The sequence below is a fragment of the Vigna angularis genome, chromosome 5, assembly GCF_016808095.1.
Source record: "Vigna angularis cultivar LongXiaoDou No.4 chromosome 5, ASM1680809v1, whole genome shotgun sequence".
Lineage (NCBI taxonomy): Eukaryota > Viridiplantae > Streptophyta > Magnoliopsida > Fabales > Fabaceae > Vigna > Vigna angularis.
This window is the reverse complement of record NC_068974.1, coordinates 15788203-15813667: the sequence shown is the minus strand read 5'-3', so window position 1 is coordinate 15813667 and position 25465 is coordinate 15788203. Positions and strand designations below refer to the sequence as shown.

Below are 25465 nucleotides of genomic sequence, written 5' to 3'. Positions count from 1 at the left end.
TTGTGGTATACACTTGAAAAATAAATGAGAAAATAAAGTTAAACGAACTCTGAAATTTAAACCAAACTCACAAAGCTAGAAACAAAGTAATTCTAAATCTTATTTCAAGCTTAAACTTCAGCTTTGGAATTCTGCATGTAAGATGCATGGCCTTTGTCTGCACGTGTCAAGAAAAAAGGAAAATATCAGTGTACTTCATCACACTGTAATTAAAATATGAAAAGTGCTCACCTTGATTCTATTTCTTAGGAATCAGTCATGTCTATTGTAGAAGCTGTAATTTCTACTGCAGAATCAGTATAAGACCCTTTTGAAGATAAATTATCATGAAGGATCTTTCTTCCAACATAGAATGCTAGTGTTTGAGGTAAGGAAGCTATTGCACTTTTGTTTGTCAACATTGATACAATATCAGACATGCTGGGTCGATCATCTGCATAATGTTCTACACACAGTAGACCAATATGAATGCATCTTTGTACTTCATCAGGATCAATTGACTCCTTTATTGATGGATCAACTAACTCTGAACATGCACCTTCTTTCCATAACTCCCATGTCTGTCAATATTTTACTCAAATTAGACATATGGAACGATAAGAAAAAATAACACAATGTGACTAATTTACATACATGTCCTATTAGATTTAATGGCCGATCAACATCATAGCAACCAAGGCTTCTTCTTCCACTAACAATTTCAAGTAACAACACTCCAAAACTATACACATCAGACTTTGTAGAGAAAGCTCCTTCCATCATATAATCTGGAGACATGTAACCACTACAAAAAAAAACTAATTTGTAACATGATGAAATCATTTTTATATATTCATAGAAAATGGAACCAAGAGAGTTTATCAAGCTCACTGTGTTCCAATAATTCTGTTGGTATTTGAGGCTGATTCATGTTGTGTGAATATTCTCGCCATTCCAAAATCTGAAATTTTTGGATTCATGTTTTCATCTAAAAGAATGTTGCTAGCTTTCATGTCTCTGTGAATGACTCTGAGTCTTGAATACTTGTGAAGATAAAGTAATCCTTGAGAAATTCCTTCTATTATTTTGAAGCGCTTCTTCCAATCGAGTAATTTGCCTCTTGTACCATCTTTCAATTGTCAACATTTATATTTTGATGGGTTAGTATGTGTACCAAACATCATTGACTAGAAGTTTTCCCATATAAGTATTCTAATTGACGCATAATAAAAGAACACATAATTAAAAGGAGTCCTGTATATTTCTCACCGAATAGATAGAAATCCAAACTTTTATTAAGCATGTACTCGTAAATTAGAATCTTCTCTTCTTCATAAATGCAACAACCAAGTAGTTGTACAAGATTCATGTGTTGAAGTTCACATATTAGTGTTAGTTCATTTTTAAACTCCACAATTCCTTGTCCAGAAGTTTTTGAAAGTCTTTTTACAGCAATCTGTTGCCCTGTTGGAAGAAGGCTTAATTACCTACTTAGTCCCCATGTTCGGAGGTAATTTGCTGTTTAGTACCCGGTTTTAAAAATGTAGGCATTTGATACCTATGTTTTGAAATTTGTATCGATTGAATCCTACCCACTTAACGCCGTTATAAATCTAACGTTTTTCTGACTGTGTATGTGATTTGTGGACGAGCGTTTGTGGACGTTCAGTGGACGCTCGTCCAGCGAAGCGAACGCCCAGTCAGGCAGAAGAGGACGCTCGTCCAGCGAAGCGAACGCCCAGTCAGACAGAAGAGGACGCTCGTCCAGCGAAGCGAACGCCCAGTCAGGCAGAAGAGGACGCTCGTCCAGCGAAGCCAACGCCCAGTCAGGCAGAAGAGGACGCTCGTCCAGCGAAGCCAACGCCCAATAAGGCAGAAGAGGACGCTCGTCCACAACCGCTCGTCCACAAATCACATACACAGTCAGAAAAACGTTAGATTTATAACGGCGTTAAGTGGGTAGGATTCAATTGATACAAATTTCAAAACATAGGTATCAAATGCCTACATTTTTAAAACCGGGTACTAAACAGCAAATTACCTCCGAACATGGGGACTAAGTAGGTAATTAAGCCTTGGAAGAATTCCCTGAAATAACAGTAAAATAACAAATATTCTTAAGTACTCTAATCGACACATTTTGTTAATGCATAACTTCATTGATTTCAAGTCACCCTATAAACAGGTCCAAAGCCTCCTTGTCCTAACTTATTCTCCGATGAAAATCCGTTTGTTGCTTCCATAACTGATGTATAATTAAACACTGTTAGGCCGTGTCCCTTTTTTAAATCATCTTCAAAATCTTCCATTGTAGATGACCGACAACAAGTTGCCAAGTCTGCCATCTTCGTCACCATCCTTTGACTTTTCTTCTCTGTTTGATGATTATGAGAAAGATTAAAATATAGCTAAAGTATCAAAAGACTGTGCTTAGTGCTGTACGTAGTACTCTGATTTTGAAGTACGTAACAACCTTGAAACACATATTTTCGCTTCTTTAAGGCTAGGCAAATAGTCAATAGACAAATTACAAGTAGAGTTGTTGCTGCTACTGCAACTATCCATGTCCACTTTTTTGTACCTACATAGAATGTTTACTAAGTAACAATGGATATTGTTATTATAAGTTTTGCAAAGACTGCTTTCTGTTAGCCGATACACAAACTTGACTGTACGTGATTAAGGTATATAAAAAACCTGATTGAATTAAATTTATCAAAATATTATGTTTTGTGATGTACAAAACTGATTTTGAAGTATGTAACTACCTTGAAACACATATATTCGTTTCTTTACGGCTAGGCAATTAGTGAATAGGCAAATTGGAAGTAGAGCAGTTCCAAATCCACTTTTTTTACCAGTGTAGAATGTTTACAATTAATATTGTAACTTTTCAACAAACAGCAATGACTGATTTCTCTTACGGTACAAACAATCTTTAGTGTATGTGACTACATTAAAAAAATAACTGATTGAGTTAAAAAATTAGAAAAAATCGTACATAAAGTAAACAGTAGTATAAACTAAAGAAATCAATCGAACAATATATTTGACTTACCCTTATGAAGAGACAACGTGTTCGCCAGCAAGTAAAAGTCGTAACCTGTACTGTCAGAAGTATAATTTTCTGCTGAAATCATGTGAAAGAACATACATCCAGTTCCATTTGAGTATAATTCCATGAATCCACTGCAAGCACAATTGCTCCAGCAACTGGCCTCACAATCACTGTGAACATAACTTATATTTTCTTCAGCGCTTAAATTCTTAAAACTGACGGAACCAGTATGTTTCTGAAATACATCACCAGGATTCTTGCACTTGGGTATATCCTGCCATCTTTGGCAACCTCCGTCAGTGTTGTTATATCCATAACACAAATCAGCCCTTGCAACATATACTTCACCATCAAATATCTGCCCAATATTTGATAACGTCCACCTTCGAATTGTTGGGTAAACTTTAAATGGACCCATTGCCACAAAGTATTTTGTCTTTAGTTCCCATTTGTAAAAGAAGTTAGGTATTGTGGTAGCACTATCATTACCCACTTAGTAGTGGAGAGTAGTGGAGATTAGTAGAGATGTTAGTAGAGATGTTAGGTTATAAATATGGAGATATAGTCTTGTATGAAGTGTGACACACTTGTAGTGTGTGCACCGTGGAGAATGGATAATGAGAAAGGAGAGTGTCTCCATGTTTGTGTATTGTGTGGAGAAAGTGTGTGAGTATGTGTACCGTAAAAGAGAAAGAAAAAATAGGTTGTGTCTTGTGAGTTGTATGTGGTGAGTTTGAGAGATTAATGTGTTGTGTTTGTATTTGTATCTTCTGGATAGTTTTTCCAGAAAATTTAATTTATATATATGAAGACTATATTTCCCAGATACTAGACATATATTTATGTATACCTCCCAGTTCGATTTCTACAAATTGGTATCAGAGCCACGGATGGAGGAGGCCTTCAGACGATGAGCAAAGGTGGGAGTCTTTGCTCCAGCTTTGGAGGTGTGCACGGTTACGTGCTGGAAGAGAAAAGCTCTGAAGTTATTTCAAGCTCACGGAAGCAGCAACAACACCAGTAGAAGCTAAGCACGGTCCAACAAGCTTGAAGCAGGTAGCATCCAATAGCAGCAGCGGGTGGTGTCCAGCAAGGAAGCGTGCTCCAGCAGCCACCAAATAGCAGAGAAAAGAAGAAGCAGCAGCGTTTTGGAAGTGTGGCAGCAAGGTGTCCAGCAAAGAAGGAGAGCTATGCTCTCAGTCATGGCCACTGAAGAGAAGAAGGAGGCATGGGTCCCATTGTTGAAGGATGTATACGTTACTTGAAGTGGAGAGCTGTGTGGGAAATAGAGCCGTGTGGGAATAAAAGAGGGGGCCGTGAGGTGAAGAGGAAGCCCGTGAGAGAGGGGTTTCACTTGGATTCATTTGAAAGGAGCAATAAGAGATGGAGGGCCTCCTTGCTCCTTATTGGTACATAGGAGTGGTAATAAGAGTCAAAATGGTAGGACCTCTCCATTTGCTTTGGAGAAGATGGAGGAAAAGGACAAAAGGTGGGCAGCAACATGGTTTCTTTATTTGGCACAATGGAAAGCAACATTTATGAAGGTGGTTGTCGTTGAAGCTATCAAATTAATACTACTTTTCAAGGCAACTTCAGTATTGCCAAGTAGTATTCAAGAAAGTAGACAAGGTTGAAGTAATCCTGAGTCGTCTCCCAACGAACACGGAATTGCTTTTGAATATCTGTGATTCTTACGAATGCTATGCAATGCTTATGAATAAAAGTAATGGTTGAAGAGTGTTTAAAGAATAAATAAGAAACTTAAAAATAGTTACGATGAATTAGGCTTATTCCACTGCTTTTCCAAGATAGATTCATCATCGGTTATTCACAGATAATTGTTCAATTGATTATTGTTTAAGTTTCAAATTAATTAAAGTACATTCTTAATTAATTTGAGGGCGATCATGCATTTAATCAAAGTAAATTCTCAATCAAATGCAAAACCTTTCTAGATTATTCACAATAAATTCAACCAAAGTACATTCTCAATCAAATTCTATTGTGTTTAATCATATCTATTCTTAAATCTCCTAACCAAGTTAAAAGTTAATCAATCAAAGTAAATTCTCAATTAATTATAGTTGAAATTATTACTACCAACCAAAGTACATTCTCAATTGATAGTAAAAACCATTTAATCATATGAAAGTTCCTAAATTAAATCAAAGTAGATTCTCAATTAAACCTAGAAACCCTAGAACTCATATAATCAATATGCATGTAGATTCAAACACATTATGATGCAAAAATCTTTGCTTTTAACAAGATAGAGAGATGAAAGACATAGAGAGAGAACAACTTAAATCAATAACCAAAGTAAACAATTGCATTAACTAAACGTAACCTCAGAATCCATCATGGAATTACAGCAGAATAGCCCTAGATGCTTAGCTCTCCATGAATGGAGTTGAATACAAGATGAAAGAAAAGTGAGAGGAGTATGAGAGAATGAATTTCTTAAGTGAAGTCCCTGGGTCTCTTTATATAGGCTTGATTGGGCTTGGACTTTGAATAGTTTGTTAATAAGATATTTTCTGTTGATATATTATATCTTCCAAATAACTAAAAGATTTGAATAATTATAACATTATTTGGAAGATATTTTCTATTGATATTCTTTAATTAAATTAATTTAACAACTGAATTTTATCTTTTAACTTTTCTAACTTTCTAAAATTGTCCAAATGCCCTGAAACTTCTCTTATCTGTACTTTAACCCCTTTCTGAATTTCTAAAATTGCAGGAAAGCCCCTCAGTTGACAAGACTTTGACCAGAGAAGACTTATTGACCAACTTTGACCAGAGGAGGACGCGCCCAATGGGAGCTCGACACGTGTCAGGGTCCTTCCTTCCCAAAATTAGGGTTCAGAATGGGGAAAGGCTCTTCCCCTTTTGCCGCCTGCGTGCCGTGAGGAAAAGAGGAGAAGCTCGAGACTGCGGAGCTGCCTCGATGGTTGCAGTGGCGATTTCTGTTCTGGGTTTTGCTGTGTGGTTTTTCTGAGTGCAGGTGGTGGCGGCAAGACCGTGGTGGTTGTTTGCGGTGGCTCGATTTGGTTCCGAGAATGGAGAAGATGAAGATTGTGGCGGCCTTGCGGTGTGGCAGCGGGAAGAACTTGCGTTTGAGTGTTGATGGTGGAGACGGTGACGCGATTGCGGAGCGAGGAAGAAAAAGAAGTTGGCCGGCGGTGAGGGTGGCGGCAAGGCGTGAAGAACTTGCGGAGAAGAAAGGTTGCGCGATTTCGAAGGAGACGAACGGGACTCCGACGATGGTGGTCGTGGTGGCAGCTGTTGATGATGAGGGCGGCGACGGATCTCGCAAGGAAGATGAACGGTGGTTGCGGATGATGATGCGCGACGGAGGCGGAGCGGCGACGCGGTTGATGGTGGCGGCTAGGGTTCTGCTGGATTAGGGTTTCTCTGTTAGAGAAGACAGGGCTGACGTGGCAAGATCTGGTGGAGTCTAGCTTAGGAGGGGTGTGTATAGGAAACTTAGGGAGGTGTAGTAGAAATGGCTTAGTGTTTGGGCTTGGTCTTTGGCCTGTTTCAGAAATAGGAGTGTATGTAGGGATTTTAGGGGGTGCAAGGGTAAAGCTTGTCTGTTTGGCCCATATGTACATTATTTTCCAAATAAAACTTGATTTTGGGTCTTGAATTGCCATTTGGACCAATAAAACTTATATTCTCAGCTGCACAAATAAACATTAGAACATCCAAGAATAATTTATGCGCTAAAATTTACTTTTTACGTCTCTTTATTTCCCAAACCCAATAATTCCAATCATCACAAATTCACTTAAAATCAACCATTTAAACACAATTATCCCATCAAAATTTTAATTTTCAAACATAAATGTGGGCATAAATATGCACTCATCACACCCCCACACTTATCCTTTTGCACTCCTGGGCAAAATTGATTAATACCAAGACTTTGTTCTGAGTCATTTTATTTCATATTTGCATTTGGATCAAAAGAATGAGCATCACCAGACATAGATCAATCATTTAGGCATGGACATGCAAATGGAATCACTTTATTCTTCACACATGAGTTAACCTTTTTGAATTCCCAAGAAAATCAAATATGAAAGACAACACTCAAGTCAACATGTATCTATTTCTCCTCAACTCTCTCAAGTGTTTTTGGTTTGTGTTTACACTCAAAATACCAATGTAAGTAGACACCATTGATATTTAGCAAGATTCTAACATTCACACACTTTAGAAAACATGCAATTACTGATCATGCGGACTTTTGAAAGGTTGTATTGGGGCCAAGGCAAAGGTAGGAAATTTTCTTGGGATTTGTGAGCTTTTGAAATTCACATAGAAAGAGTAATGATATTTGATTTCAAAAACAAATCTATTTCTTGCTCTTTTAGGGAAGATTTACTTTTCTTTCTTCTTCTTTCCCTTTTTTTTTTTTTTTTTAAACTTCAATTTTTCATCTTCCTTTTTACCCTTTTTATTCTTTTGTGGGTGAGATACTCACCCACACACTTATTCATCACTTTAATTCTAACAGAATCCATTACTCCTTCTTCTTTCCTAAGGTAAGGAACATATGATTTTTCTTCTTTTTTTTCATTTGACAATGACTGGGAACAAGAAAAATAGGCTTAAGGCTCAAAGAGGGTTCCAATGGATTAATGTTAGGACAAGTTTATTTGGCCAAGTAGATAAAACAAGAAATGCCTCAATCATATCAAATCATGCATATTCTCCTTAGTTGCACAACACAGAATCAAGCTAACTATTAGAGTATCAACAAAACATGGGCAATTCACACAAGAAAAATAGGTATGGCACATGGTGGTCCATCCTTAACATTAAGTTCAAAACTCACATGGTTCAAATTTCTTTCACAAAAGATTTAATCAGGAAATTCTCAAGTCAACTCAATCAGCAAATCATAGAAGCAATTTACTCATATCAACATGACTCATTTCATTTTTTTTTTCTCTTGAATTCATGATCATTCCAGTTACTGATTCAAACTCTCAAATCCAATGCAAATATTTATTAAAAACAAACAAAATAGACAAACAAAATAGGAAACAAAATTAATTGTTTCCCCACACCCCCACACTTAAACTATGCGTCGTCCTTAATGTATGCTTTATATATAAAATGCAAAGAAAAAGTATGAGGGAACTTACCTCCTTCATGGTGGAAGGAATGCTAGTAGGACTTCATTGGAAAAGTCATCCTGGATAGGAATGTTATCTTTTCCCTTTTCAATCCTACTAAGATGGTCAACTACTACATTCTGTGACCCACCTCTGTCTTGAATAGGAGTCAACTTGTCCTTCTCGTTCTTGACCATTGTGATTCCATATTTCTCGGGAACCACATGTATAAGGCTTACCCAAGTGCTGTTAGAATTTGAATATATAAGACCTGTTTGTAGCAACTTGGTGTCCTTTTTCTTTACAACCCCCATCAGTTGAGGATTCAGTCTTCCTTGAGGTTGTCTCACTGGGTTAGCATCCTCCTCCAAATGTATTCTATGCATGCAAAAAGAAGGGCTAATACCAGGAATATCTGCTAAAGTCCAGCCTATTGCTTTCTTGTGGTCTCTGATAACCTGTAATAGCTTCTCGTCTCCTATCTCCATTGTCAATGATCCTGCATGCACATCTATCTTGGTTCGTGCTGTCATCATGAAAGGTCTTCCCAAGATAATAGTTGTTGGACTGATTCCTTCATCATCCTTCATGTCCAAGATATAGAAATCTGCAGGAAAAATTAATTTGTCTACTTGGACAAGGACGTCCTCAAGCACACCTGCAGGGTTAACTGTGCTACGGTTGGCCAGTTGAATGACCACACCAGTAGTCTTAAGAGGTCCCAAGGTTAGAGAAGTAAACACTGATAAAGGCATTACATTTATGGAAGCCCCTAAATCTAGCATGGCATTGTCAAACTTTGAATTTCCAATAACACAAGGAACAGAAAACATACCTGGATCTTTGCATTTTCACGATATTTCAATATGCTTCTTAATCAAGCTTGACACATTTCTTCCCAAATTCACAACCTCATTATCCCTAAAACGTCTTCTATTTGTACAAATTTCTTTCAAAAACTTGGCGTATTTAGGGATTTGTTGAACAACATCTAGCAAGGGAATATTGATCTCCACCTTTTTGAAAGTATTTAAGATCTCTTGGTCTAATTCCTCCAACTTTTTGTTTCTCGGCTTCAACCGATTTGGATATGGAGGAGGTGGAGAATAAGATGGAGAAGAGTTAGAAGAAGAGTTAGAGGATACTAACCTGGATTTATCAGTGGTAGTCTTAGGTAATGGTTCATTTGATCCTCCATTGTCATCAATTTGCGCTCCTTCTTCATCCTCTTGGACTCCTTCAGGACCTTCTACTTGCTTACCCGTTCTCAAAGTAATAGCACTTACATTTTGCGGGTTGATCACTGTTTGTGCAGGCAGTTTGTTTGATTCCTTAGCCTCTAATTTTTCCACCCTTTGAGTTAAATCTACAATTGATTTCTTGATTTCTGAATTTTGCTCAAGTATTGTTTTCATGAAATCTTGTAATGACATTTCAGGTTGAGATTGTTGCCTTTGTTGAGGTGGAACATAAGGTTGCATGTTCTGCTGATACCTATTGGAGGATGAGTCATGATAGTTCTGGTATGGTCTATTTCCTCCAATCATGTTTGCAGCAAAAACTTGAGATGGGTTTTCCACAGTGGTTTCCACCAAGCTAGGACATTCATCAGTATAATGGTTAGTTGAAATGCAAATTCCACACTTCTTAGCAATTTGTGGAGTTGAGGTTTTAAACAAACTTGCAATCTCGTCGAGTTTGCTTTCTAGCTTATTCAATCTTTCATCTATCCTCTTTCCATCAACTGCACCATTATCAATTTCATGCACTCCCTTCAACAAAGTCACTGAATTTTCTCTTGTGCCATACTGTTGATTGTCTACTGCCTTTCGTTCTATTAGATCTATACCATCTTCTGGTGACCTGTCTAAGAAAGATCCTCCGCTTGCAGCATCTGCCCATGACCTATCAGTGGGACTTAAGCCTTCATAAAAGCTTAGAATAAAATCTTCCATTTGGAGTTGAGGGCATGAAGAACATAGTTTCTTGAATCTTTCCCAATATTCACTAAGATTCTCTCTATCTCTCTGTCTTATATCTTGAATTTCTCTACGGATAGCTGACAATCTGGATGCAGGAAAATACTTCTCAAGAAAGAGTCTTTCAATAGTTTCCCCATTTGTAATCCGTGCAGAGAGATAATACCACTAATCTTGACCTGCGCCTTGAAGAGTAAAAGGAAAAGCTCTCATTTTAAGGCTCTCTATTGTGATCCTGGGAGATCTAAAGTTTTCACACAACATGTGAAATTGTCTCAAGTGCTTGTGTGGATTCTCCTTTGATAACCCATTGAACTTTGGTAAGGCATTTAACAGGTCAGGTCTCAGCTCCCACTCCTCATTAGGATATTCAATGTTACTTCGGATAGCTGTATTATGGGAGGTGGCTAATTGTCTGATAGTTCTTTGTGCCATATTGTTTGGGTTAGGATCAGGCAAAGGATTGGATGGTATGTTTGTGATGGGAGATAATGAAGGTGATATGACTTCGGATGTAGGAAGTGTTCCCTCAGTAGAACACCCAAATTTCAATCTTCTCCGCAGCTTACGCAAATTCCTTTCGACTTCCGGGTTAATTTGATAAAATTCTCCCGGGTTAGCTCTGGTCATGCACTACGTAATCTGCTTGAAGTTGTTTCTCTTGACTTCTCTTTTTCTTTTGTTCTTGCTTTAGAGAAAGATTTCGAATAAGAGAAAAGAGAGACTTGTTGGATCCACTCCCAGGAAAGAGAGGTGCGTCACAATGGACAACTTAAGTACCAAGTCTTTCCTAGCCAGAGTGTATTCAAACTAGCCTCAAGTATTTCTCAAAAGAAATTCTTAATAAAAACAAGAACAAAGATTTTTCCTAAAATAAGAATGACTAAAGACTACAAAATAACTCAAATTAAATTAAATGTATGTGCGTAAAAAAAATAAAAATAAAAATAAAAATAAGAATTAAATATTCAAAATACTAACCGTATTCCCCAGCAACGGCGCCAAATTTGATAAGTTGTCGTTGAAGCTATCAAATTAATACTACTTTTCAAGGCAACTTCAGTATTGCCAAGTAGTATTCAAGAAAGTAGACAAGGTTGAAGTAACCCTGAGTCGTCTCCCAACGAACACGGAATTGCTTTTGAATATCTGTGATTCTTACGAATGCTATGCAATGCTTATGAATAAAAGTAATGGTTGAAGAGTGTTTAAAGAATAAATAAGAAACTTAAAAATAGTTACGATGAATTAGGCTTATTCCACTACTTTTCCAAGATAGATTCATCATCGGTTATTCAAAGATAATTGTTCAATTGATTATTGTTTAAGTTTCAAATTAATTAAAGTACATTCTTAATTAATTTGAGGGCGATCATGCATTTAATCAAAGTAAATTCTCAATCAAATGCAAAACCTTTCTAGATTATTCACAATAAATTCAACCAAAGTACATTCTCAATCAAATTCTATTGTGTTTAATCATATCTATTCTTAAATCTCCTAACCAAGTTAAAAGTTAATCAATCAAAGTAAATTCTCAATTAATTATAGTTGAAATTATTACTACCAACCAAAGTACATTCTCAATTGATAGTAAAAACCATTTAATCATATGAAAGTTCCTAAATTAAATCAAAGTAGATTCTCAATTAAACCTAGAAACCCTAGAACTCATATAATCAATATGCATGTAGATTCAAACACATTATGATGCAAAAATCTTTTGCTTTTAACAAGATAGAGAGATGAAAGACATAGAGAGAGAACAACTTAAATCAATAACCAAAGTAAACAATTGCATTAACTAAACGTAACCTCAGAATCCATCATGGAATTACAGCAGAATAGCCCTAGATGCTTAGCTCTCCATGAATGGAGTTGAATACAAGATGAAAGAAAAGTGAGAGGAGTATGAGAGAATGAATTTCTTAAGTGAAGTCCCTGGGTCTCTTTATATAGGCTTGATTGGGCTTGGACTTTGAATAGTTTGTTAATAAGATATTTTCTGTTGATATATTATATCTTCCAAATAACTAAAAGATTTGAATAATTATAACATTATTTGGAAGATATTTTCTGTTGATATTCTTTAATTAAATTAATTTAACAACTGAATTTTATCTTTTAACTTTTCTAACTTTCTAAAATAGTCCAAATGCCCTGAAACTTCTCTTATCTGCACTTTAACCCCTTTTTGAATTTCTGAAATTGCAAGAAAGCCCCTCAGTTGACCAGACTTTGACCAGAGAAGACTTATTGACCAACTTTGACCAGAGGAGGACGCGCCCAATGGGAGCTCGACACGTGTCAGGGTCCTTCCTTCCCAAAATTAGGGTTTAGAATGGGGAAAGGCTCTTCCCCTTTTGCCGCCTGCGTGCCGTGAGGAAAAGAGGAGAAGCTCGAGACTGTGGAGCTGCCTCGATGGTTGCAGTGGCGATTTCTGTTCTGGGTTTTGCTGTGTGGTTTTTCTGAGTGCAGGTGGTGGCGGCGAGACCGTGGTGGTTGTTTGCGGTGGCTCGATATGGTTCCGAGAATGGAGAAGATGAAGATTGTGGCGGCCTTGCGGTGTGGCAGCGGGAAGAACTTGCGTTTGAGTGTTGATGGTGGAGACGGTGACGCGATTGCGGAGCGAGGAAGAAAAAGAAGTTGGCCGGCGGTGAGGGTGGCGTCAAGGCGTGAAGAACTTGCGGAGAAGAAAGGTTGCGCGATTTCGAAGGAGACGAACGGGACTCCAACGATGGTGGTCGTGGTGGCAGCTGTTGATGATGCGGGCGGCGACGGATCTCGCGAGGAAGATGAACGGTGGTTGCGGATGATGATGCGCGACGGAGGCGGAGCGGCGACGCGGTTGATGGTGGCGGCTAGGGTTCTACTGGATTAGGGTTTCTCTGTTAGAGAAGACAGGGCTGACGTGGCAAGATCTGTTGGAGTCTAGCTTAGGAGGGGTGTGTATAGGAAACTTAGGGAGGTGTAGTAGAAATGGCTTAGTGTTTGGGCTTGGTCTTTGGCCTGTTTCAGAAATAGGAGTGTATGTAGGGATTTTAGGGGGTGCAAGGGTAAAGCTTGTTTGTTTGGCCCATATGTACATTATTTTCCAAATAAAACTTGATTTTGGGTCTTGAATTGCCATTTGGACCAATAAAACTTATATTCTCAGCTGCACAAATAAACATTAGAACATCCAAGAATAATTTATGCGCTAAAATTTACTTTTTACGTCTGTTTATTTCCCAAACCCAATAATTCCAATCATCACAAATTCACTTAAAATCAACCATTTAAACACAATTATCCCATCAAAATTTTAATTTTCAAACATAAATGTGGGCATAAATATGCACTCATCATGTAGCTTTTGAGAAAAGTGGAGGGCCACCTCACTTAATTTTGGCATGCGTCCAGGAGCACTACAAAAGATGGATTGAAGAAAGTTTTAAAAAATCTTTAAAAAAAGCATGCATATGAGAACGGCCAAAGAAAAAAGGGATCCATCTTTCATTTTAAAGCAGTGTGCACACGGGAAGGAGAGTCGAAAGGTACTGAGAATTCATTTTTTTGGTTTAAAAAAAAATGTAGCTAATTTAATTGGGAGTAGCTGAAAGTGGTGTGAGGGGCTGGAACAGAGGAGAGAATACAGAGGGCTGGAACGTGAAGAGGGAGCAGCAGCACGTATAGACACAAAGAGGACGTTGCTGTCATTTTGGTTCAATACTTTTTATTGAATGTTTGTTTTCTTCTTTTGATGCCAAACACGTTGATGGCTTGATGATGAGAAATAAAAAGACAGAGAGTTTGAGTGTCCGGAAAAAAAAAGAGAGAGTGAAAGAAAGAGAGAGAGAGTAAGAGATGACTAATCTTGCTAACAGTGTCCCTAGTTCAGTTGACAGAGTGTGTCAACTATGGTGATTGGAGTTTGCAGATGAAAGCTTTTGTTGGATCCCGGTGAGAAGATAGCAAAGGAGGCATCTTCAAAAGACGCGAGTGAAGGACAGAGAAGTCCAGCGGTGAGAAGATAGCAAAGGAGGCATCTTCAATAGACGCGTGCAGGGGACAACTGTGTTAGGCAAGACGAAGTTTGAAAATTTGAAGGAGAAAGTGGCAGATCAACTCGGCAAAAATGGAGAGTCGCTGCCTGCCAGCCGAGTTGTGGAGAAGAGTTTGAAATCATGAACGGATGATTTCGAAAGTTTTGTGTGCGTCATCGAGGAGTGGAAGGACCTATCAAAGCTCTTGGGTAAAGAGGTTGATCGGGTTCTAGAGGCGCACCGACAGCGGAGATTTGAGCCACTAGATCGAATGCTTCGGGAAAAGTTTGATTTGAAGAGGAGGAATTCGGAACACTCAAGACCTAGACGATCCAGGGAGAAGAGGTCGAGAACAGGGAATAGAAGATCTGGGAGAAAGAAAAAAAAAGTCGAGGTGATGGGATACAGTGCAAGAAGACCAATTTAAAGTTTACGGGGGAGTTTTGTTGGGTAAACTTTAAATGGACCCATTGCCACAATGTATTTTGTCTTTAGTTCCCATTTGTAAAAGAAGTTAGGTATTGTGGTAGCACTATCATTACCCACTTAGTAGTGGAGAGTAGTGGAGATTAGTAGAGATGTTAGGTTATAAATATGGAGATATAGTCTTGTATGAAGTGTGACACACTTGTAGTGTGTGCACCGTGGAGAATGGATAGTGAGAAAGGAGAGTGTCTCCATGTTTGTGTATTGTGTGGAGAAAGTGTGTGAGTATGTGTACCGTAAAAGAGAAAGAAAAAATAGGTTGTGTCTTGTGAGTTGTATGTGGTGAGTTTGAGAGATTAATGTGTTGTGTTTGTATTTGTATCTTCTGGATAGTTTTTCCAGAAAATTTAATTTATATATATGAAGACTATATTTCCCAGATACTAGACATGTACTTATGTATACCTCCCAGTTTGATTTCTACACGAACAGGGGCTTCATTTTTTGTAGTTGTGAAAGAGAAGGAGTTTTCGTCCCCGTTAGACACAAGGGTGTACTTCAACCTGCGTTGCGCATCCTCTGAAATGTACTCAAATCTATTGTTCTTTAGTTTCCCACTTCGCCAACAAAATTTTCCCCATCTCCTTATGATCAATTCTTGTTCAACGTGTTCCCATTCAAGGCTAAAGGCGCCGGGAGGGGGAAGTGCATTGGTAAACCCTGAAGCCACTAACCAACGATGGCCTGTTTTGTGATTAACACCTAACTTCTGGGTGGGGAGCAAAGTATCACTGGGATAATCAAAACTCTGCCACAAGAGAGTGTTTGTTCCATTAGGGCGAAGTTGTTGAAGCACAAAGTTGCCTGTGTCCAACAAGGTGGCCTTAGTGTTGTAGATAGCTTTTGGTGGAGAATACAAGATTATTGGCTTCCCACGTTGAGATTGAATTGTCAGCACCCCTGAGCGGTTAAGTGACAAAACTGCTGAGTCCTGGTCAACAGGTTGGTTTTTCATCCAAACTTCACCATTTCCATTTGAAGACAGTACAACCAAGTATATGTTCTCACTACCAGCAAACGGAGTAAAAACTAGACAATATGTGCCCTTTTTTGAAAACAGTCTTCCTGTGTAATTCAGTGTATCACCAGGATTTAAACTGTCATTTGCTGCTTCAACAAGAATACGAGTACTCCACCACAACCACAAATACATGAAAGCAAGCAGATTCTGTGGTTTATGCCTGATTGGATGCTTCAAATATGGAGAGACTAAGCTGCATGATGGTTTGCACAAGTGATGAGCTGAGAGTTATTCTTTTTGGTACATAAAAAAAAGAAATAGCAACATAACACTAAGTTCTGAAATTAAAACGTGACACGCATTGGATATGTTGGAAGGATGTACTCACAAAACGTGAAGAAAGGTCAATCCAAATCTTACTACAAGCTTCACAGCTTGACACTCCAACATTTGCTTTGGAATTCTGCAGCAAAAATGAATGGCCTGTCAGCACTAGTTGAGAAGATAAAAAAGGTATTCTTAATTCCAACTATTGAAGTAATGAAAGCCGATAAAGATATTATGAACTGGTGATCTACAAAAACAAAATTAAGTAGCTTAAGGATTTTAGGGTCTTTGAATATTAAAATCATATTTATAAATGTCACCGGTCCAATAGAGGTTTTAGACTATTGTTATTTTTGGGCTTACTCCACGGTTATAAAACCGTAGTCTATCAGACCATAGTCTAAAATAAGCCTTTTAGACGTTGGTTCGAATTATAGTCTATTATCACTTATAGATTACCGTCTTCTCAATAACCGTAGTTTATTATTCTTTCGTAATTTTTCAATATTTTTTTCATTTTAATTTCTTTGCTCTTAATTAAGCAACTTGGATAGAAACAAATCTAAAGCCAAAATCAGAACTAATCTCATAAGTAGAAACAATGAACAATGTATATCATTGATTACATTGAAGGATAATTACAATTGTCAATAATTATTGTCAAAAGCGGCGTAGCGAAATGGTTAATACGTTCAACAAACCAAGAGAGGATGAATTCATTTTTTATCGTAAATCATTCTTTTAATAATTTTTTCGTAAACAGAAAAGTTTCTTAAAACAATATAAACAAATTTAAAGAGTAAGGAAGAGAGAAGATTGCAGATAATTTTTATATTGGTTCGGATCACAAAGATCCTACATCCAATTGTTAATCTATATAGAGAATTAACGCTTCACTAGCACAAACCAACAAAATATTACAATCACAAAGAAAATAAACAAGTTGAAGGTTAGAACACCTCTCTTGTTACCCCAAGAGATGAAACTCACTTCCCATGTTACCCACAAGGGATGAACACCTTCTCCGAATGCTTCACGAAGGATGACCACCTCCTCCGAATGTTTCACGAAGGATGACCACCTCCTTTGAATCTTCACAAAGGATGAACACCTCCTTTGAATCTTCACAAAGGATGACAAGCTTTCAACTCAACAACAATAACAACACTCAATCACACTCCTAGTGAAAGTTCTCATATTATGCCAACACGCCAAGTTCTCAAAGCCACAACAGAAGGGTTACACAAACCCTATAACACTTATCACCACACAAAGTAGATAAGAATTTTGAAATACACTTATTTCGTATATTGTCGTATGTTAGAATGAGAGTCCCAATCAAATTTATAGAGATCTCACTCAAGGATACCTCCAAAAATCCGTTGTCAGTTGTTTAGCGTGTAATAATCGATTATCCTGATATGATAATCAATTATGCATCATTGAATGCACAACGGTAAAAAACATGCTTAAAAGTTCTCATAATTGCTCGTGATAATCGATTATTGTCATAATCGATTACTGATAATCGATTATCATAAGGGGTAATCGATTATTTTGGGTATAAAATGAGGTTTTTTTTATTCAAAACGATTTTTAACGCACCATAAGGCAAATAATACACATAATCAAGTATAAAGCACATCCAATACATCAATATACTAAAATACAAAAGCTTTAACATAAAAACAAGACTTCATGAATATCTTCCTACAACAAGAACACTTGAGACTTGACTTTGAGTCATCATCAAAATTTCTGCTCTTCAGCTTTATGCTAACAATTATGTATTCAAAGAACAAAAAGAATTTTACAAAGTCATTTAGCCTAATGAGTTGTATAATTCTACAATATAGGTTGCCCAAGTATTCCTAATATAACACATTGATTCATAATTTAATGGTTGAGAAACGTTACAATTTAATAAAAAAAATCACTTCACTTAGTACCAAAAATAAGTAAAAGTTATTTAAATATGTATTAATTAGATCATTACTGGAGCGGTAAATTTGACCCATGGCCCATGAGCTATCCTTAACGCACTTTTGAGTAACCCCTTTTAGGTGACCTCTAAATGAAGGGGTAAAAAAAGCCCCAAACCCCAAATCCCCTTATATAGTGTTAACTCTTTGACAAGTATACCAAATTGTACAAGTAGTAAATGAAATAAGTCCAAGTAGTTTTTTTCGAAGCGATTTGCGTTTGTTTAACTAACTATGATTACTTACTAATTTAAGTGGTGAATAGGAACATTGATTGATTCGAAACAAGTTAAAAGCGTATAAAATTACTAAATGTGAACGTTATAAAATGATTAATGCAAAGAAACATTGGGGTTGGACTTACATACTCTATGCAATCATCTATGCAATATATCTCTTACATATTCAAGCATTCACATGATAAGCATACAAGCCCTAATCCCTTAAAGGCAAGTTCTAAATCTTTATGTGAAAAAACTAATTCCTTATATATTCAAACACAAGATTTGCATTAAGAAAAGATGTCTAGAATGATCAAAAGCTTTGGTTTATATCTAAAAGCAAACTTCTTGGTTGTTTTATCCATGTTTAGGTTCCAAAATATTTTCCAATGATTAGACACCACCCAAAAGCAGATATATTTCATCATGCATATACATAATAAAGATAGAACACAAGAGTAATGAAAGATATTTTACAACATAAAAAAACTATAAGAGTTTAGGTTCATTACGTCCAACCTCAATAAAGTGGATTTTAACTACTCATATACATATAAAACACAATAAGGTATTGAAATGGTGGAATGGATGAAGAACGATGGAGTCTTTAAGCCTTAGAAGTAACTTGGTCGATGTCTTCAGACTTAGTAGTGCTCTTACACCGAAAACTACTATTTTCATCAACTCTTGACATTTTAATAGTTTTCCAAAAAGTGTTTTCTTGTTTTCCAAGAGATAGCTTATTTGAAACATTGGATAATCCACTTGTTGGGTCATAATGCTTTTTCACTAGGCGAATGTCTATTGGTCTCATTGGGCGAGGGATTCTTGACTTGGACGAAGATGCTGGGCAATAATTCTTTATTCTTCTCCAATCTTCCATTTTCCTAAAAAATAATCCACATATAGAAAATTATATCTATCTATGAAGAATATGTACAAATCCTACATCTTTTCATGGAACCAACACAAAACACATCTTATAAAGACAAATAAGAGGTTTTAATAAATGTGAATAATATGTAATTATCATAGTTATCAACACCTTCAAACTTGAACTCATTCATATAATCATGAAAAGTAAAGCTAACAAAACAAAATGGAAAATTAAGGCCAACCTGATAAAAATTAAATAAAGAAGGATATGATACCCAATTGCATTATCCTTATCATAAAATAGAGAAAATTACTTGCATTTCCAAGAGTTAGATGGCATGTTATCATGCTTCTATCAAAACAAATCCTTAAACCCAGAATGAGACGTGACTACCAGAGAATAAAATCATTAAAGTTCACACAATGTTAATGTTTCACTCAACACACAAGTTTTTATTAAATCAAACTCAAACTCAACATATCATAAAACTACTTCATCAACATTTGCATATGTCCTTCACACATTTCACAAAACTTGAATTAGATCAAAAGGTCTTTCAAATCTTGTAGTTTGGCTTGGCTAGATGAAACATGATATTTCATGGATTCGAAGACACCATTTAAGAAAAGGAGAATAAATACATGCATAAGTCATTCATCAATATCCTTTATCGTCATATCCAAAACAATCCCCAATATTTCTCTTATAAATCAAACCCTTTTTCATTTTATACAACCTTTTATGTTGCTTTTACTTTTCCTTTGTTGTCTCTCTCTTTATATTTTTGAGAGACTGAGTGATAAAGACATGCTTGTTTCCTTCATGAGATTTACATATAAACGAGGGAGACTATTTGAAGGAGAAGGTCAAATTCTATATCTCCTATATGGTGAGGTGATTTGAGGGGATTACCATTGGCCCTTGGCATTATCTATAATAAATAATAATAATAATAATAATAACAAAAATCTAAATAATAATTTAATAATAAAAATGAAATATAAAATATTAAAAAATGATATTAATGGAGAAAATAATACAACATGTAAATAAAATACTAATGAAAGTTATAATAACAAAATTAATTAATTAATAATAGTAATAATTTCTTTATAATTCAATTTTTAGTTAAAATTATTTTTAACCAAATTTTATTTTAAATTGATTACACCTATTAATTGTTTTTTTTTTAAATTAACCTAATTTTTATCCTAAATTCATTTTAACTATTTATATTTAGTCTTTTATTAATTTTAACAATAAGAACAAATATGTAATCATACCACTTAATTTATTAAAACAGTTTTTTAATGTGTCACATCTATTAGATCATTTATAAACTTTACTTTCAAATTTTTCTAAGTTCACCTCCAAATACCTTAAAACAAACAACACCAATTTATTCTCTATTCTTTCTCAAATTCATTTACTCATTTCCTTTCAAATAATTTCTCCAAAGGAAACATAGTTGACACTGAAACCAAGATTTATTCGCTCTTAATTTATGCATACAACTTTCATTGTAGTTGTATTTCATGAACATAAAATCAATTTTACTACTATGTTTATGGTATTGTTTGTGTGTAGCTTGCTCATATTGTTCTTCCCTACTTATCCACCACATTACCCTAATCTAGCATTTTGTTTTCAACACACTTCCCTTCTACATCTCATTACTATTTAATATTGATGTACGCCATGCTCCTGACACATTCCCTCAACTTACTACGATAATGCTACCTTGTTATGTTTATTTTACGAATGATGGTCCTTCCGTAAAACACATTTGTTGGTGAATTTATCGACGGAATAAGGAGTGGTTACATACTGATGAATTATTGGCATCAATGATGACATTGGTAACTTACGACAAATATATTCGCTCGTAATACCGTCGATAAAGGACATATCATTACCGAGGTACTGTGATCGTTGGTATGTGCTTCAAGTTTATGAAATCAAGAAATGGGACTTCCCTCTCCTAATTTTAGTTTTTCGAAAACCCTTTATCCCCAATCTCCCCTACTTCTCTTCATCCTAATCTCCCCCTCCCTTTGGTTCACAACCCATTCCACTACCCCAACCACCATTGCGAATCGGTCTACCCAATCTCCATTGCTTTTGAAGTTCGCCATTCTCCAATCTTTGTTCTTTTTTGTCCCCAAATGCGCACTTCTCTTCCCATTTCTCCATTGCGTGTCAATCGTGGAGTCTTTGTTTGTTGTAGTCCTTTTACGGTGTTGTGAGCAAGGTGGTGCTTGACGTGAGGGTGGATGGTGTCACTACATGACAAAGGTTGCCATTATAGTGAGGAAGGCTATCAAGGATTCTACCTTGGAGGTAAGTTTTGTTTTTTTGAATGATGAACTTTAGAATCTGAAGAACAATGTGTTGCGACGATGTTAAATTAATATATGCAATGATATGTACTCTGAATGGGTTTGTGCATTCTGATTTCATAGAGAAAATTTGGTTATTATTCTTTACAATGAATTGGCATAGCATTTAGGTTTCTTTTCTTTTTATCTGCGGTAGAGCAGAAGAAGTGAATTAGCATAACTTTTTCTTGTGTTTTTGGTTCATAACTTGTAAGTACTAGGAAGTTTAGTGGAGCTTTGTTTGTTGCGTTAGTTTAGTGGTCCAGTGCATAAAATAGGCTTATTCTATTGCTGGTTATTTTTCCTTACTAGTTGTAATGTTGGTACTATATTTGTGGAAGAAGTTATTAGGCAATGACGATTTAGAATTAGTAGTGCAATGAAGTTCCTAGTTTAGTATTTAAATTAGGATAATGATACTTCGACAACATTTTTTTACAACATTTTAACATCATCTACGTGTCATTCTGTGATTGGTCTAAAATTACTTCATAATCAATAATAATAATAACAAACACCCACATGGACCAATCATAGAATGACACGTAGATGATGTTAAAATGTTGTCAAAAAAGTGTTGTCAAAGTATCATTATCCTTTAAATTATAAGCCTTATAGAGGGAGTTGACAAGAGTAGGTAGATTATGGAGTCCTGTGATTGGCAAGCCTTGGTCCATGCTTACTCTGAAACATGGTTTGTTTTAGTGAGAACTTGGTTAGCTATTTCGCAAGTAAAAAATAAATGACATAGGCATTAATCCTTCCCGACCAATTGAACCATTGCATTGGGTAGAGAGACACTTGAGAACTAGCATCTCAAGCTTCATCAAATAAATAAGTGAAACAATTCACTGAATGAATACAAAATTCATTTCCAATTCACACAAAATTGTAATTACTTCATTTTTGAAATCATCTAACTTTTGAAAGTAAATTATTGTTTAGCAAATGGAATTGATGCACAAACAAACATGTTATTGAATCTCTAACTGCATTAGGTAAGATATTGTTAATAGCTGATAACAGTTGAAAAACTATTATTTTCATGCTTAAAATTGATACTAAAAGCAACCATTAACACTTAGAAACTAGCTTGAAATCATGCTTTTGGTCATATTTTTAGAAATAAGAGAGTTGGACAGGTTTATGCTTGATTTCAGTGTTTTATGCAGGTTTTAAGGTGAAATTGGTGAAAGAAGTGAAGAAGGATAGAAATGGAATCAGAAAAGACATCAAAAAGTGCAAAAGGAGAAGTTGGAACTACCGCTTAGCGGCAGTTTACCGCTGAGCGGCACTCAGGAACTCACGTTGGATCCGCTGAGGGGTGAAAATACCGCTGAGAGGAAGAATCAACTCACGTACTTACCGATGAGCGGTAGTTTACCGCTGAGCAACAATATTTTGGGCTTGGGCCTAATTTTTTGTATTTTTACGAACAATATATAAGCTTTAGGTCTTCCTAGGGTTTGTATCTTTGGCTGAGACGAAGCAAACACTCACTTTTCCACCCCTTGAAGGAAGATCTTGGATGCTCAGGCTACCTTCTAATCTTTCTAGGGTTCTATCTTTCATTCTTTCATTATTGTTCATCTAGTTTCACCATGAATATGGTGAACTAAACCTTGTATTGTTGTTGGGGAATCAATGTAGTCTTGTGAAACTCTCATATATGGAATTAATGTTTTAACATCTTATTTTAAGATACATGCTTTCTTTCATCATTAGTTAGGGTTTTTCCTCTTTGCTTAATGCTTGCATTGTTTAACTCATTCATTGCCATGATTATTGATTTTGTCGATATGGGAACGTACGGGGAGATCTAGATCCGGGGAATTTCTCCCAGTAGCATATTGCCTAGGCATAGGAATATGAGGGTTGGTTGTCGTTAAGCTTCTGCACTTCGGAATTAATTTTTAGGGATGCTAGGAATTGTATGAACTCGTAATTAAGGATAGGCCTTCTTGCAAGGTGACTTAGAGAGTGGCATTAACAATTGATGAAAAGATTGATGAATTGCTAAAATATATGAAAGTGGATAAGATGAAATTGATAACCCCAACAACATACTCATCCATTTAATTCATTACGTGTTTGTTTTACTCTTTTTGCCATTGATCAAACTCGTGCATACATGTTTAATTATTGTCTTTTGCATTAAAAACCTACACTCAATCGTTCACAAGTCTTAAATAATCTACAAATCATATAACTAACTAGGCCGTGAGTCCTTTGGGAAAATGACACTTGGTCTTACCTAGTTTTATTACTTGATACGATTCGGTCATACTTGTCGAGGGTTAAACAAGTTTGTGGCGCCGTTTTCGGTGTTCATAAATTTGTCATCAAGTTTTTGGCGCCGTTGTCGGGGACTCGTGGTTTAACTAGTTTATTTGTTTGATTATTGATTATCTTTGACTTGAATTTTGAAATTTGAATTTCTGTTTTTATTTTTTTTTTGTTTTTATTTTCTGTTTTTATTTTATTTTATTTTATTTTATTTTATGTTTTTATTTTTCGGATTTTATTTTATTTTCTGTTTTTATTTTTCTATTTTCTGTTTTTATCCTCTCATCTCTTATATTATATCTTCTTTTATATCTTTTTGTGCTAACCAATTCTTCTAGGGATTTGTTTTCTTGTGTATGCAGGAAGCAATCAGAACTAGGAGTAAGAAAACTGCAGAACCTCTTCTTGAAGGTTTGGACGAGAGTAGACGGAGGAGAAGAATCCGTACATCTAGAGAACTCTTTCCTTCTCCAGAAACTCTGTTACAACCATCACCACAAAGTTCTGACCATAGCATTCAGGAGATGGAGAATAATAATATTAGAAGAACTCTTGCAGATTATACTAATATAGCTGGACCTCAGCATTTCAGCAGCATAGCAAGACCAAGAGTCAATGCGGCTAATATAGAGGTGAAACCAACATTAATCCAATTGGTTAAGAGTAACCAGTTTAATGGGTTGTCTCACGAAAGCCCATATGAACACCTCACAATGTTTAACAAGATTTGCAACACAGTAAAGATAAATGGGGTGCCAGACGAAGCAATCAAACTTAGCCTGTTTCCATTCTCATTAGGAGGCAACGCTAAGCTTTGGTTGAACTCTTTTCCAAAAGGAAGCTTTACAGAGTGGGAAGCGGTGGTAACAAAGTTTCTAAACAAATACTTTCCACAATCAAAGGTAAATAAAGGAAAGCAAGAGATTTCATCTTTCAGGCAAGGTATGGAGGAATCACTAGGTTAGGCATGGGACAGATATAGAAGCTTACTGAGAAAAACTCCCACACATGGTTTACACGAAGTGGAAGTAGTCTTGGCCTTCCTTACAGGTCTTGGTTCACAAACCAAGATGATGCTTGACGCCTCAGCTGGAGGAAATATCAAATGGAAAACTCCAGAGGAAGCTAAAAAAATAATTGAAAACATGGCTACTAGTGATAATGAGCTGAACAGTGAAAGAGGAGCTCCTATTAAAAAAAAAGGAGTTCTACAGTTGCAATCCATGATGCCTTGCTAGCACAGAACAAGATATTAACTCAACAATTGGAGACTCTCACAAAAACACTTGCACAACTGCCAAAAGAGTTAAAGGCTGTTGCACAGGTTCAATTACAGTTGTGTGAATTATGTGGAGGTGACCATGTCAATGTTCAATGCGCCTTTCCAGCAGAAGCTTTGGAGGATGTTAACTTCATGGCATATCAATTTCCGTACCGTCAGGGGAATTTCAATCAAGGGTGGAAACCACACCCAAGCATTGGTCAAGGACAAAGTGGGCAAGCTGGACAAACTGGGCAATTTAAAAAGCAACAACAACAACCAACCTTATGGCAACAGATTTCTGTACTTAATGAAAGATCCATAAGGATGGAAGAAGCTCTTCATCAATTTATACAGAAAACTGAATCTTCTCAAAAGAGCACTGATGCTGCTATTAAGAATTTGGAGATTCAAATGGGTCAGATTACCAAGCAAGTGGAAGAAAGGCCTGACAAAAATTTTGGGGCTAATACTGAGGTTAACCCCAAGGAAGAATGTAAAGTGTTGGAGAGT

General features: G+C 36.3%; 1 protein-coding gene across 1 annotated transcript in view; it reads right to left on the bottom strand.

Annotated features, from left to right (window-relative positions):
- Positions 1 to 245: 245 nt before the first annotated feature.
- The window catches only part of LOC108339203 (G-type lectin S-receptor-like serine/threonine-protein kinase At1g67520), a 96802-nt gene continuing 71582 nt past the window's right edge, over positions 246 to 25465 (bottom strand). Inside the window, exons 2-10 of the mRNA XM_052878150.1 lie at positions 16009 to 16083; positions 15055 to 15873; positions 3038 to 3420; positions 2453 to 2560; positions 2153 to 2353; positions 1249 to 1458; positions 871 to 1108; positions 634 to 784; positions 246 to 560 (exon numbers count right to left, since the gene is read on the bottom strand). Coding sequence (XP_052734110.1) covers positions 246 to 560; positions 634 to 784; positions 871 to 1108; positions 1249 to 1458; positions 2153 to 2353; positions 2453 to 2560; positions 3038 to 3420; positions 15055 to 15873; positions 16009 to 16083 — 2500 coding nt within the window. The remainder of the gene's footprint in view (positions 561 to 633; positions 785 to 870; positions 1109 to 1248; positions 1459 to 2152; positions 2354 to 2452; positions 2561 to 3037; positions 3421 to 15054; positions 15874 to 16008; positions 16084 to 25465) is intronic.